The sequence below is a fragment of the Pygoscelis adeliae genome, unplaced genomic scaffold (assembly GCF_000699105.1).
Source record: "Pygoscelis adeliae isolate BGI_AS28 unplaced genomic scaffold, ASM69910v1 Scaffold135, whole genome shotgun sequence".
NCBI classification, from domain to species: Eukaryota; Metazoa; Chordata; class Aves; order Sphenisciformes; family Spheniscidae; genus Pygoscelis; species Pygoscelis adeliae.
The window spans coordinates 2,767,497-2,783,013 of record NW_008824908.1 but is presented as its reverse complement, the minus strand read 5'-3'; the positions used below and the strand labels follow the sequence as shown (position 1 = coordinate 2,783,013).

Here is a 15,517-nt window from a genome sequence, read left to right as displayed (position 1 = left end):
ACATGTTTCAAAGCATGTGGTAAATTTTCAGTCTACTTTTCCCATGGTGAAATTGGATTCTGAGCCTTAGAAGCCAAGGTTCATCACTGTCAGCTTGTACCACATTGTGTCATGGTTTTTCTGGTTGTTCTTTCAACCCTGATTCCTGTTTACTTAGGCAGATATTTACAATTCCAATGTGACATTTTGCCTAGCAACATTTGTTTAAAAATTTCAGTGCTGCCAGTACCCAAACAAATTTCAACATGCCAAAACTGACATAATTCTGCCTGCTGAAATTGTATAGTATTTAAATGGGCTTTTACTGCATACTGCACAATATTACAGGGTAAAAATACAAAGTGCTGTGACTGTTAAGCTGTGTTTATGGTTCTAGAATACAGTATAAAGACAAAAATTTCTACCACAGACTTTAATTCCAATTTTAAAATCAAAATTGGCCTCTGTAAACTGCTGATAGGTTTTTCCCTCATTTTCTTTCTTAATGTTGTCATTATCTGGTAAGTGTCATGGGCAGGCTAGCCAGGAAGATGCCCAGTCTGAACAGAGTTCATCACTGTGACTTTAGACAGCACATAGTAATTGAACTCTGAAGCAAGGTCTTCTGCTTGAGAAGACTGTCCTTTTGAGAGACAGTCCCTGTACTTGATGAGAAAAGGCTGTTGGGATTAGTAATATCATTCAGAAGAAATCACTGTTTAACCTGTAATCAGTCTGTTTAGTTTTTCATTGTATGAATACAATGAACCGTGTGGTCTAACGATGGTGCTGAACTGTAAGCCTTTGAAAGGGTAAAAAGTTTCTCAAAGGCATACAGGAGTAATGTGAGCAGTTCAGATCTAATGAAAAATCTTTTGATATTCTCAGTGCCAAATGAGACAGTAGCTTTTGAGGGAGCAGTGCAAAGCAAATTAAATCACTATTCCACTTGCCACGTCCTGATCACTAAGACATGCTATGAAAGCTGGAATAGAAAAGCAAACAAAGGAAGGTACTTCATAGAAACCAGTTAGGGCCAAAATTAGCAAGGCTTTCAGGCCAGCTGTCCTAACAACCTGTTTGGAGATGAATTGATCTTGTGACTATAACTTGCCACATATAAGGGTTTTAACTATGCAGATATCAAAACTGAGGTTGTCCCTTTAGCTGCTTGCAAGCAAGAGGGGAGCTTAGAGCTGGAATACCAAGCTCTGTTTGGGAGTTCTCCCTCTGGAAATGTACCTGCTGAAACAAGTGAGGAGTCGGAGCCATAATCATAGTGGTACAAAACAGACTTTTTCACATCCTCATAATAGGAGAGGAGCCTGAGACCCAGCCAAATTCACATGTGTAAAAATGAAAATGAGCAAATGTGATTAGTTGGTTTAGGGATGGATTGGGAAGCTTGAATTTCGTCAAGAGCATTGAATTTATTAGGATCTTTGTAATCTGCTGTTAAAACACCAAGCTTCAACTTACCTGACAGACTTTGGTTGAAGGGAGAATAACAGCCATTTCATGTACACTACGTAACAGGCTGCCTACTGATATGGAAAGCATTTCTTCCAACTTACTGCAAATTGAAAACATCTGAAGAAACTATTCTATTTGGTGGCAGAAGGAACGAGTGCTCTCTTTCTCAAAAAGCATAGATTTTATTCTGATACAGGCTAGAATCAAAGAAATAGCAGCACTTGCTTGTACACCAGTTGTGCAAATGAAAGATAGGCAAGACTGTAGGCATTTGTTAGATGATAAATGATTATTTCTTCAATGAGGCTCTAGCAAGTTGAGCTAGTGTTCAGAGGTGCCTAAAATTCACTTCTGAAGCAAGCAAATGCATGTTGTTCGCGTTTTATTTGGGTTTTGAGTAAAAGAAAAATCCTGAATAAATTACTCAAGGAGTTGTACATTTATCTGTCTCTGGACAGGAATCTTTAAAAGGCACTGGGGCTGCAAGAATGCATTTCTATGAGGAACTAAAGGTTTCCTGTCCAACAAAGGTTTTCATTTCTTCATCAATTTTAGTAATATACTAGCCTATGAATTTAATAATGGTGTTAAACAGATGACCAGTCAGGACACCCTTACTGGCAGAAGAGCAGTACTTGATCATAATTGATATAGCTATGTCAGCTAAAAAGCTTCTGCTTTTTTTTTTTGCCCCCTTTTTTTTTTTAAGGATGGAGTTACTTAAAGATACTAATTCATTGTGTTATGCTAAGAAAACACCAACTTATTACATGAACCAAGCTAGGACTGGGTCTAGAATACGCATTCAGCTTTTTATAGTATGTAATACCATGCTGTTCAGGCCTTATTGCTGTTTCTATGAAGATGTTGTGTTTTCTCAGAATTGGGCTATTTCTCTTGAGCAATTATTCCAGTGCAAGTGTATCCCTTCCTGAAATGTTGATAATGAAATACCTTCATCGTTTATCTGCTGTATATGATACAGAAGAAGGAAGCATGGTTAACTGTATCACTCAGGTATCTTGGATGAAGGGTCAGCAGTTAACATCTTTAATCCTGGTCTTTCAGCTGTTTTTAAAGTAGACATCTCGCTGAATTTGAAAATTGCTGGAATCACTTAAGTGCCCTTAAGAAATGGAAGAAATGAGATTTGTTTTGTTTTCCGTGCAGGAACTGACGGAAGAAGGCCTTCCTTTTCTCATACTTTTCCACATGAAAGATGACTTGGAGAGTTTAGAGAAATTCCAACAGGAGGTTGCACGACAGTTAATAAGTGAAAAAGGTGTGTAGTAACTCCTACTACTTCTTGTTTTTACTGGTATAATTTTCTTCAGGCAAACTCAGAGTGGAAGCAAAGGCCAAACAGAATCCTAGCTTTAAAGCTCTTGAGTCCAAAGGGCTTTATGTACTTTTGACAGTGAGGACCAACTCCTCTGGAAATGATTAAAATAGATTCACAATTTATTAGTAAGTAACTGTTTCAGAAATCCTTCTTGTCTAAATGACTTCATGCAGTTTGAGAGGGCATTAAACAAAACTTCAGCTTGTATTATGGCCAAAAACATTTTAAGAAAATCCGTTATTTTGGTAGTGTTAGTTACTTAAATCTATTTTCAAGTTTTGCATGTTGTGTCTATCTAATATCTCCACCTTTGTAATACTTACAAAAGTGTTTAGGGTTTCAAGATAATAAAAAAATTCTTAACATGGATTTTTGTCTGCTCACAATTTTAAGGTACGATAAACTTCCTCCATGCTGACTGTGATAAATTCAGGCACCCACTCCTTCATATTCAGAAGACTCCAGCAGACTGCCCTGTTATTGCCATTGATAGCTTTAGGCACATGTATGTCTTTCCAGACTTCAGTGACTTGTCGTAAGTATTTTTCTTTGTGCGTTTTGATTTGCAAAGAACAAAGGAAAAGACGTGCTCATACTTTAATCAGTACTATGGTAGGAAGATGAATGAATCTGGGATAGGTGAGGCTGCCTATGTATGATTCAGTGTCAGGGCCTTAAAGCAATATGAATTGGCGTGAAGTCATTGTTAAAATGGAGTTGCATTGCTTTATGCAAGAAGAGAATCTCACATTAAGTTTTTAGATGCTGCTGCTCTTTTAATTCAAAGTTTTGCTATTTTCCATAGTAGTTAGGCATTTGGAGCCTGGCGTGGTATTTTCAGTGGTGATCTAGATATACCAATTAACTTTAAAAGGTTTAAAATACTACATGGAATGTTTCAGTGCGGTGTTATGCAATGATTACTGTAAAATGCATCGTGTCAGAATTCCCAGTCTGCTGGTTTGGTTTTTGCTGCTGTGCAATTCCAGCCTTCCTGCATTAGCCTAAACCTGGAAAGCTGGCAGAGAAATCCTTGTTGCCCGGGTTTCCGAAATTTTCCACATGCAGCTTGGAAAATGGCTGACTGTTGGCATGTTATCTGGATAAAATATGTGAGAGAGGAGTATCAGGGTGCTTAGGTGAAATGCCACTTTGATAATCCTCTTTACATCAGCCTATCTCTTTAAGTTGTACTGCCTTGGAAGCAGATGTTGTGTCTCCCGTGGTTCAGCTGAGGAGAGAAGATGTGTACGTGTTATCTTCAGGGCCTGTCAGCATGGGACAAGCATTCTGTCTTTGTCTTCAGATTGTGTGTTAAACTCCAGTTTCTGTCTCAGAGGAGGTACCTGCATACACACCGCTTGTTAAGTCCTGGTTAGATGTCTAGGCTTTGAGACTTGGAGTTTTTGCCCATTCAGAATTTTTGCCTGTGCATACTTTTAAAAACTCAGGGTATTTCATTTTTGTCCAAGACAAGGATTCAAAGCTCAGACTTAGCATGCAATGTGAATGTAACCCATGTCTAATTCTGCCATTCCAGCAGGCATTTTTCTACCTGAAATGTTGACATTTGGAAGGAGGGTTCAAACCTAGCTTCTCCCCATAATTCTCCACAGGCTTATTCTTAAAACGTAGTCTGTTTGATGTATCTCAAATAGTGCTTTTCAAATATCTAAAGCTATGTATGTGGAAACTCTGATAGTGACTATCTTTCTCCCTGTGTTCCTGTTTCTGTGGAAGATTATGTTCACCACACATGCCAGTGCTTTAAAAAAAAAAAAGTGGGATATTTGCATCTGGAAAGCACTCTTTTTATTGTCACTTTTGAAACAGCCCTAAAATAAATTAATATCCCTTATAGGGGAATAGAGATGTTTAGCTTAGACTTTCATATTATGTTTTTTACATGTTCTGTTTTCACAGAAACACTATCAGAATAATAAAAGCTACTTGCTTGTTTGTATACCAGTTGTTACATACTAATGAAGATGAGAGAGAGAGATGTCAGGATTGTAGACAGTTGCTTAATGATAAATAATTATTCAACCTTGCTCTAGGAGATTGAGCTGATACTTAGAAATACCTAACAAACAGTTTGGAAAGAAGGATAGCTTGGAGCTCCCCGGGTGATAACTCTTTTGTGTGGGGGTGGTTTGGATTTTTGTTTTGTTTTTTGGTTTGTGGGTTTGGGTGTGGGTTTTGTTTGTTTGTTTGTTTTTTAATAATAGGTTAAATCTTAATTCTAAGACTTTCATCTACCTGCAAGGATTTCTGCCACTCTAGTACATTTTCTGGACTCTTACAAACTGGCCCCAGACTGTCTCTTGTAATCTCGGTGCTGCCCACCAACCAATGGGGTTTGGATATGGTACTTTCAGAACTGGCCCACTAAAAGATTTCCTCTCTCTTTAGGGAGTCGTCTTTTTGGAGAATAGCCACTTCATAGGCAAATCAGACCACCACTCAATATTTTTGTCCTCATACTTTGGCCACCTGGCCCTATTCATCCTGCTGTTCCAGGTCAGAAATGATAGCAAGGAGCGTTCAACAGATCAGTTGTAGCTTCACAGCAAGAACTGGCTGAGCTTACAAGAGGCGCTAGGCACCAAATGCCCTTGCTGCATTAGGAGAGGAGAAGAGGTTGGAGGGGAATGTCTCCAGCAGTGTGCCTGACCTAGAACAGGGCGGGAGCCCAAGGTAAAGCAGGGAGCAGTGATTCTGCTGTCCCTACAACCGGGCTGGAATGAAGCCCATCAGTACTAATTCCTGATCTTATCTGGGAAGTGAAGAGACCCCTCAAAGTACCACTGTAATACGGATTAGTTACAGACGTTGCTGTAGTGATACCTTCTGACTCTACATTATACTACGTTTTACCCATAGAGTTTTCTAACGATCTGAAATGCTGATAGCCTGTCTGACCACACTTTGTCCCTCTTTCCTAAATGTAATAATTGGTCTGATGAAAGACTCCCTACAAAACCTGTCTCCATTCACACGTTACCTTTTGATTGCATGCATAGTGCTCATGTTATAGTTTTTTATCTCATCTTTAATACTTACTAGATCAACTCTTCATTTTAAGCTTTTTAGTCTATTTGACGTTTCACAAATAAAATCTGTTGCTGTAGTTTACCACGTTTGCTGTGGGTGACAGTAGATGATCTCAGATTAGATTTACATTGATATCCTCTCAGTGCTTATCTCTAGTGTATATGCAGTTGCTCAGGCACTAGAGAGCCTTTCAAAGATGTTTTGTCAATACTGCTACCCAACTGTCATTTGTATCTGTAAACTGTGCATTTGGAACCTGCTGTTCCCTCTTACATTATGGTTAGTGGGGAGCTGGAGTGAGTATACAATGAAGTTATCGGCTAGTACAACTCTGTGGGAGTTATTGAAAAGATGAAATACTTGCTGTGTTCTCAAGAGACAGTGGAAAGAAAAAGAAGCTGGTAGGATACCTTCACAAACCATTTGGCTTCCTGTCCTCTATTAATCACCTAAAAGTGGACATAGTGTGCCAGATAAACAGAAATTGGCTACTCTAAACAGTGCACTCTAAATCTTCTGTGTTTGGACTTAACTTGTAATAAACATGTGGGTGTTTCTGTTGGATTTGTTCCAGAGTTCCAGGTAAACTGAAGCAATTTGTACTAGACTTGCATTCTGGAAAATTGCATAGAGAGTTTCATCATGGCCCTGATCCAACTGATGTAGCACCTGGTCAGGTAAGGTTACAACAAATACATTTAATTTGGGCATTTAATAAAGACCCTTTTTCTTTTTTCTTTTTTTTTTTTTAACTCCTTGTCAGAGCTGTACTTCCTAACGTGTGTACCTTTAACTTCAGTCTCCTGAAAGAGAAATCTGTTTATAGAAGCATAACATTGCCACTTCTGCTTGGCTCTTCCTTTAACTTCCTTTGAGTAAAGGCAGGGAGAGCATTAGGGGGAAGTGTGGTACCTGTTTGCCTTGAATAAGGGAAGAGTATAAGAATATATATTTTCTCCACTGAAACAGAAGCTCTTGGGCCAGATGACTGTCTTGAGCTCGTAGATCTGCTCTTATGTTCTCATGTGATTTCAGTGCAAAAACTGATGATATGTCATAGATGCATTATTTCCCACACGACACACTATGAGAGGGTGCTTCTAAGGGGAAACATCAATTGACCGAATGTTTTATATATTTACTCGTGGTCGCCAATCCAAGCAGGAGGCAGATTGTTAGAGCATCAACAAAGGACCGATAAGCGGTAATAGGGCTTATTACTTTTAGTAATGCAGTTAACAAGCAGCATTAATAGTGGTCACAGGCTGCATTTGTCAGTTTGGATTTGTCACTGTTCTGCTCAAAGGTTGTCATGCTGTATAATTACATGTCTGGAAGTCACTCCTGGGATCTCTTCAGGAATGCAACTACTAGATCCTTCTCTAGACAAAACTCAGGAGCACCTCAGTGTTTAGTTTAATCCAAGAGGCAGAAGAGAAAGGACATTACCAGCCCCAATTCCCTCTGCTCAGCCCAGTCTTCTAACCGTGTCTTGATCAGCCTTGTATCTTCTTGATACACCGCTTGGCTCATATGCTTGGTGTCATGCTGAAAAGTGCAAACGTAACAGCCTGTCAGGTAACCTTCTCATTACCTCTGGCCCTCTCTAAAGAAAGAACTGTTTTTAAACACTTACTTTTAAGTTATACGTTGCATTATGTAGGGCTCAAAGAGCCGCAGTGATCCCAGAGGACAGCCGGTGCACTTGTGTTGGGGTGCCTTGGGCCATCCCAGAACCCGTGGGTGAGGGACAGAAACGATTTATGGCTACAGGCTCATTTTCCTGGTCATCTGTGGGATGTGGTAAGGGTGGCTCTGCACTAAGCCGTGCGAGTGCAGCCTCCTGTTGCCCTGCTCAGAGTTGAAAGATTTGAAAGTGTGAAAGCCCTGGAGGGCTTGCCTTGTGCCAGGAGAATGACTGCTTTTGGATGTTGTCATGACTGGCTGTGAAAACACGAGGGCTGAACTGTCTCAGCAGTAATTCATTTAACTGGTAACTCCCTGTGTTTCTCAGGAATTCATTGAGCAACTAGAATTCAGGTCAACAGGAGACGCGGAGAACAGGGCTGGAGACTGAGGCATAGGCCAGGCAGTCGGTCAGCTCAGAGCTAGGCAGGCGTGCATGGGGAGGAGACGCTCTGAGGCAACTGCAATCTGGAGGAGGCTTGGCCAGGGGGGGAAGGAAGCCTGCCGAGTCCCTGGATCCTGCTGCCTGTCTGGGCACAACCTCGTTGCCTAGAGCTGCAGGCTTGCTCTTGTCTCCATTTTGCCTTGAAAAATGCACACAAAACCTGGGATGTTTACTTTCTCATCTCCGTATGGCATCCTGCCATCTTGTGGAAGATGTGTATGTGTATGCAATGGAAATACTGGCCTTAACTAAACTGGAGGCTGCTGTCTTAGGTCATGTATGTCCCCTGAATTGCATGTTTGTTTGAGTTTTTTTAGTTTCCATAAAAAACGAATTCTAAAGTATTTTGGCAGCGATGCCATTTTTGCCCTGGTGTATCTCAAAGACAAACACGCAAACCAGAATACCTTCAAAGCAAGTGGTAGATACCCCATTGTAGATTTGTTTGGGTCTAAGTTTGAAATGCTTTTAAGTCCCTTGTACAGAAACTTGTGTGATGGCCGTTACCTTTGAGATGTGCCAACAAAAGGAATATCCTTAACTGATGGTGCTTCATTAATTAATGTATGTGTGTATTCCACCTGCTTGGGACTTGGAACGTGCATTCCAAAAAAACCCCAAAACCTCAATCTGTGAGAATGCTGGACGTTCATGCACTCCCATAATTAATGTTAGAAGTTCATTTAATGGAGGTGCTTGTTTATTAAACTGAGGCTAACAAGCAATTTTACTGTTTGTTCTGTTTTTCAGCCAATTCAGGATTTAGCAAGCAGCCCACCAGAGAGCTCATTCCAGAAACTGGCACCCAGTGAACATAGGTACACCTTATTGAGGGAAAAAGATGAACTTTAAAAACTTGAAATAATCTTGCAAGCCTTTCAGACAGCAGCATTGACTTCTGTGTGGTGGAAATAGTAAACCTATATTTTCATAATTCTATGTGTATTTTTATTTTGAATAAACTGAAAAATAATTTCTTTCTCCCCAGGCTTGTAAATACGTTTGTTTGGTGGGTCATTCTGTACAGCATCTTTCAAACAGTACGTTCCTAATGCTATAGTAAAATATCAGAGACCCATCCAGACTCTTGATCTAACTCTGTTCTGTAAAACTTTTATAATCCAAATGAAGGTATCCTTGCCAGAGACATGCTGTTAACTTGCACTATCCCATTAAATAGGACTTTTGGGTTGTTTTCTGTGTAACCTCGGTAGTATGTGCTTTTTCTCCTCCTTCATGTGAACAGCTATCCTGGTAATCTATTTCTTTGTCACGTTTTTCTCCAACTTAAGAGGGTCTTCTATTCTGGATACTTGGGAGGGGAATAAATTAAAGTTTTACAGAATCTCGTGTGGTCTTTACTGGGTGTAAATGTCCAAGCGATTAAACAATTCTGACTATTAAAATACCAAGCGAGGAAAGGAAAAGTTTTAATGATAATGGCTGTACTTGGAATGAAAGGGCTGTATTGACCTGCTCTGATTTCCTGGAATTACTAAGATTGTTATATTATCCACATGGTTGTGTTAAAAGAACATGAAAGTTGGAAGCCCTTCAAAGTAGGAGAGGACTAGGGGTGGACTGCCATCTTAGTTTTGTCAGTCTTAAATTAATCTCTGTATGTGTTACGATTAGTCTTCTTTCTTTTTTCCTTTTTTCTTTGGGTCCCTGCCTTCCTAGCAGACACATTACTTTCTAAACAACCACTGCAAACTTTTTGTTACTCTTTTTGTCTGGCTTGTGCCTTACTTATTGCATATTCTTTGAATTCTGCGCTGAAGAAGAATTACTACTCTCCTTGTGGGCTTTCTGTTGTGCATAATACCAGAATACAGGCTTTTCTCAATGAATCTTCAAGCTGCTTGGTGAGATGAACATACAGAAACTGTAAGATGGAAAAATACCCGTTAATTTGGGGTGCATTGCTGGAGACGAATTAGTATTGGATTTGTACAGTACACTTACTACAAAGAATCCAGGTCCTTGACTTGGGCCCCCAAGGTTTAGTGTCCTTCAAAGCAAGCTTGTTCTTTGGACAGGTGGACCGCTGGGTTCATGTTGAGTTCAGCGAGTGCCCCAGCTTCTGCAGTTCACAGCTCAGGATTCCTTTTGCCTCTCAGCTAGATGCCACCTACTCAGTTATTGACAGAAGACTGACATGGTCCTGTGCAGCCGTGGTAAAAGTTGATCCCTTGATCCCAAGAGAGGCTGCTGAATCAAGCCCCTGCAGCAACAGGCACATGAGCTTTCTAGGGGGTGATTCTGAGGAGAGAGTTGCTAGTACTAACCAACACCAAGCTACAGCTAGATGCCGAATTGGTAGCCAGAAGAGTACTGCAAGATTTTGTTTACAGGCATAATTTTTGTCAGTTTTATGAATCTGCATTTTGGAGTGCATGTTAAGGGCTTGAAAGCCTGGTCTGCTCCTGTCCCAGTCTCCATCTCATGCCAAATCAAGCATTTTTGGCAGCTGAGTTGTACCACCTTCCAGTTGGAATCCAAAGGTGCAAGCAGGGTATGGTTTTAAGGCTGCCACTTGTTATCTGCAGGTGGTGCTGGAGTTGTTCAAGCACCTGAAATTTTAGTCAATTCCTGCATGGTGCCTCCAAGTACTCGTCTTACTCCCCCGAGGTTCCTATTTTCCCTTGGAATTCTTATTTATAAATGCTGTTTGGTGGAAGACATCTAAACTTCTCTTTCTGGAGAGGGATGCTACCTCACCATACACCCAATAGTCCAGTGGCTGGTGCTTTCAGCTAGGAAGTGAAAGAGATGAACCCCCTCCACCATTCCTTCATCCAAGTTTGCTCTTCTGAGCAAGGACTTGTTCCCAGAGCTTTGGGATCCCAGCACTAGGTAGACAGATGACAGTTACGCACTCAAGTCATTTCATTGTGTATTCACTGGAGGTTGAACAGCTAAAGTCTAGGTGTGCCTAACATGATGTTGAAGTATCATCTGATGAAATAGAGAACTTGCCTAGAGAGAGCAAGTGTTGGACAAAATGCGAGATGTGTTTCAAATTGAGCCCTTCAATTCTGATCATCTACGTCAATGGCTTTAACCATTCAGTGCTCAGCTAACCCCTCCCTTTAACATTTCTCGAGGCTTTGATGGGAAGTTGTCAAACAATATTAGCGTTATCCCCATATGGAACAAAACCATTCCAAACTCTCTTTAACTGAACTTAAGGAGTCCATTTGTGAGCTAGCATATGTGTATGAGTTACTGGATGCATGCAACATTTTAGGAACTTGTGTTAATTTCAGTCAATGTCAATATTTCAATAGCTGAAGCATGTGTTAGGTAACTCAATTCAGGATTCTTAAATCTTGGTAATGCAATTATTTTAATAATATAAAATTTGTGAGGGGTTAATCTTTTTCTTAAATCTTGGTAATGCAATTATTTTAACCCCTCACAAATTTTATATTATTAATCTTTCGGATGCTGAAAGGAAATAAACCCCGACATTCTCAATAAATACTACAACCAGTCTCATAGGCAAAAATTTTTATTTGGTCTGAAAGAATTATGTATATCCTACATTTCTTCCGACTAACATGCCTAGCAATTTAAATGCTAGTTTGGTTACTCAGATGCCCGTGTTTCTTCACATATGTAAATAACGCATCTATTTTAAAAAATCATAGCTTAAATAATAGTCTCCCAAGTCTAGTGTGTACACAATGTTTTGAAATTGCTTCCTTAGACGCAAGGAGGGAAGAATAGTTTTTGTGCTAGACATCTCATAAAATGAGCGCACACCAAGCTGAATTTGTATAAGCTGTGGCAGGAATTCAGTTTTATGAATTTAGATTGTCCTGACATTAGTCCAGCTTGGGGGGAGAAGGTGGAATCCTCAATGTCTGATGTGGCTGCTGTCATTTAAATGCACAAGGTTTCGAAGCATCCAGTAGGAAAGCAGACATAGCTTTTTAAAATCATACAAAGAATGAACCGCAGTTGCTAATTAAGAACACTTTTTTTTCTTAGTTTTGTCCTTTAAATGTAGAAATTAATTACATACCAAAGGAATGAACAGCCTTAGTATGAAGTTGTTACAAGCTCATTAAATGTGTTTACATCCAAAGTAGATACATTTAAAGAAAAGTGCTTTTTGCCTGACGGGAGCAAATGAGCTGAATTAGGTGGGTCATGTTTTCCACTCCAGCTGATTTTACAGATGTAGGCACTGTGACTTTAACACATGCAGTTTTGACAATGTTGGCAATTACTTGTGAAAACTAGTCCTGCACACGTTGCTTCCCTGAGCCTCAGACCTACTTAAAATAGACACAATGCTCTGACTGATAGCAATTTCAATCATATTTTAAAAGTAATAAGAAAGAACTGTTCAGAAAAAGATATTTGTGCTGTAACTAACAGTTGCTTACAGTGTCTCTAGGCACAAAAACCTATCATCTGTCATTAGCAGACAGTTATTTCCAATGATGATATCAAAGTACTGGTTAAGAAAAGGGAGCTCTTTCTGTAGTATGCTTTCTTACACGGTGTTCCCCGCTAGGGAGCCTTATCACTCAACACTGACTTCAGTGTCCAACTAATAAAACTGGACTCAAGCAGAGCTCGGGCTGAATTGAACAGTTTAAAAACTTTAAAAAGCAGCTTCCCAGCCTCAATTTCTGTTCCCCCCAAACAGTAGCAGCAAGCGTGGGAACTGTCCTGGAAGGATGGAGGTAGGACCACGTGCTGAACAGTAGATTATGTGACAATAGTACGATTATGTGACAATAAAAACACGTTAACACTCCCATATTTAACAATGGAAGTTTCGGAAGCAAAAGGCTTCTTAAGCAGCGAAATCAGGATGGTTAGGAATAACAGGCATCCCCTATAAAAAGCCAGCAAAAGCACTAACAGCACCTCACCCCACACAGGCTCCACAGCATGTCCCAAAGTCTTGGAAAGGCTGAGAAGCTACTCCACAGTGCGGGTGGAAGCAGACGTTTCAGAACTGAATGAACAGCATGCAGAAGGTGTGCAGCTGACCCAGACAGCATGGCTCACTTACTGTAAGCGGTATCGGGTTGACATTTTCAAAATAGTCCCATCCTCTGGGGATGTCAGCTGACACCGGCACCCTTTAAAGGGCCTCGCTGCTTCACCGTCCTTTGACTGCTGCCTAACGCCCCCCTTGAGGGATAACAAAGACTACGGAGGGAGTGGGCCTGGCTGCAGCACTGCCTTCCAGGGAAGCCGTTTGGCTCTACCACCGGAGCACTGTCGGTGACAGGAGATGAGAGGCAAGGGCAACATCTAGCAGTAAGCGCTGCTTAAGCAAGCTGAGGCTTCGGGCTCAGAATGCCAGAGCTTGTCACTTCATCCTGTACGGTGTTCTCAGGACAAGCCAAGGAGTTGAACAGCCATGGAAAATTATTATTCTCCAGTAGCAGTCCTGCAGCGGTGCTGCTTAGACTGTTTAACTCTTAACTAGACTTTTAACAAGATGAGGAGTTTACAAATTAAAAAAAAAAGTACCTGAAAAAGGGCAAAAGCTGATTATGATGCTGATCTGATTTGGCTGATGGAGGCAGATGTGAGAGGTACACAAGAGTTTTTTCCACCTTAACCTTAAGGTTAAGGTTTTAACCTTTTCCTATGGCAACTAACGCTTCCCTGTGCGTTACTGAACAGGCATAGTCAGTCGTGTCCTGGGGGTATACACAGGAGGAGTTTAGGAATCCGGATAAATGAAAGTAAATTTAAAGTACTATGACTATGAAAAATAGACGGAGCTTACTTCCTTTTCTTTGGAGCTCCATAATAGAAGCTTCTTTCTGGGTGGCGTTCATGGGAAAGTACTAGGGTTTTCCAAATATCTCTCTTTGTATTGTCTGCAAGACACTTTGTGCAAATTTAGCATGAAGCACCTGTCACCCATCATTACAGCTGTGCATATAGCTCACCTAAGAATTTTAGAATTAAAAGTTATCCATATAATTTTCAAAGGACTGATGTCACTTATCACATCTGAAAAGAGAAATTCTGACATGACCATTTCACCCCTCCCAAGTAACAGTACTGTCTTCAAAATTCATACAACTCAGCCTTGTATTTAAAGCATAAGGCTGCAAGTCCGTCATTAGCACGGCTACTACACTTTTGTTCCTAGTCAGAACGAATCTGTACTTCAGCTGGATTTTTTGGCACTTTGGCGAGAAAGCTCTGGACAGCTGGAAGAGGCCTGCTCAATCAGTTTTTGTTTTCTTCTTTGTATCAATTTTCCACCTGTGAAACCCAAAATCCCACCACCAAGTGCAGCTGCAATTCCTGCCACTTTGAAGCCTGCAAGGAGACCAATAGGACCCCCCACCACTCCACCAATGACTGCACCTGCCACGGGCAGAGCCGCCAGCTTGTATTTTGCAGCCTGTAAAGGGGAAAAAAAAACCAAAAACAAGAGTTAGAATACTTGCCTGTGGTGATGTGCATTTTCCCCTCATTGCTCTTGGCAATGACTTGAATGCTCAGTGATAAATAAACTTTACAAATTGGTATTTAAAAAAAGATGATCTACTATCCCATGTGTATAACAGAACGTACCAAAAACAATTCAGGATTGAGCAATCTCATGTATGCAGTTGTGAACCAGGTCCTTTTACATGCTACTGCCTGATTATGTACACTATTTATTACCGTCTCCGTCATTAAATCAAATGAGAAACTGAGAAAATGCTCCGACTTCTCAGCAACATGCCTGAATCTAGGTTTGTGGCTTATTAGCAACTGTCACTGACATCTACATAGAACAGGACTGAAATTGCATGTTACCATCAACCTCTTGTTTTACGCCGACTTCGTTCTTGTGAGCCGATCTTTGAATGCTCTTGTCTTTGCAGGTAAACCAAGGTAGCATCAGAATAGCATTAAAAAGGCAAAAAACAAACCCTGTATTTCCTAGTAGTGTGGATGTGGTAGAAAATTACAAGAAAGATTGATTTTTTTTTTCCCCCTGCTACCTGTGGGTCATTTCTTCCTTATTTCCTTAATTGCTGGCTCCCTCAGCATTAAAGACGGCAGATCAATTGGGTTAATACAGAGGATTGCTGGGAGGCAGAGTACCATTGATTCACCAGCAGGAGCAGATCCCTACCTTCCCCAAGTTTTTGGTTCCCTCCTCAACATTCACAGCAGCACTGTTGACATGGTCTTCAATCCTGTCAATCTTCTCCTGCTGAGACTAGATGCAAAGGAATTATGAGTGAGGTAGCCTGCTGGGAAGCAGCAGTGAGCCAATACACACCATTTTAATGCCTGTAATCAGGGCCCCACAGCCGCTTTCATCTGCTACACACTGCAGCCGTGCGGCCTTAATGGTGGTTCATTAATAGCATCTGATAAACTGCTGAAACTACAAACTTACTTTAAAAAAATCTTAACTATTAAGTAATGATATGGTGTGGGCATTATACAATGTGTTGCTGCAGTTAGAGAAAACGACCCAAAACATATGATTTCTAAATCTTTTCTGTGAATAGATGAACTTGCATTCCAAAGGGAAAAATAATCCAAAC

The 15,517-nt window shown here is 40.6% G+C and overlaps 2 protein-coding genes across 3 annotated transcripts in view; one reads left to right on the top strand and one right to left on the bottom strand.

Moving 5' to 3' along the window:
• The window catches only part of ERP44 (endoplasmic reticulum protein 44), a 57,583-nt gene extending 48,259 nt beyond the window's left edge, over positions 1-9,324 (top strand). The window contains exons 10-13 of the mRNA XM_009324947.1: positions 2,623-2,734; positions 3,188-3,329; positions 6,423-6,525; positions 8,730-9,324. Coding sequence (XP_009323222.1) covers positions 2,623-2,734; positions 3,188-3,329; positions 6,423-6,525; positions 8,730-8,831 — 459 coding nt within the window. The 3' untranslated portion in view covers positions 8,832-9,324. The remainder of the gene's footprint in view (positions 1-2,622; positions 2,735-3,187; positions 3,330-6,422; positions 6,526-8,729) is intronic.
• Positions 9,325-11,461: 2,137 nt separating this feature from the next.
• The window catches only part of STX17 (syntaxin 17), a 33,737-nt gene continuing 29,681 nt past the window's right edge, over positions 11,462-15,517 (bottom strand). For both annotated transcript variants that reach the window (XM_009324921.1, XM_009324922.1), the window contains exons 6-7: positions 15,097-15,183; positions 11,462-14,373 (exon numbers count right to left, since the gene is read on the bottom strand). In XM_009324921.1, the coding sequence (XP_009323196.1) occupies positions 14,134-14,373; positions 15,097-15,183 (327 nt within the window). In that variant the 3' untranslated portion in view covers positions 11,462-14,133. The remainder of the gene's footprint in view (positions 14,374-15,096; positions 15,184-15,517) is intronic.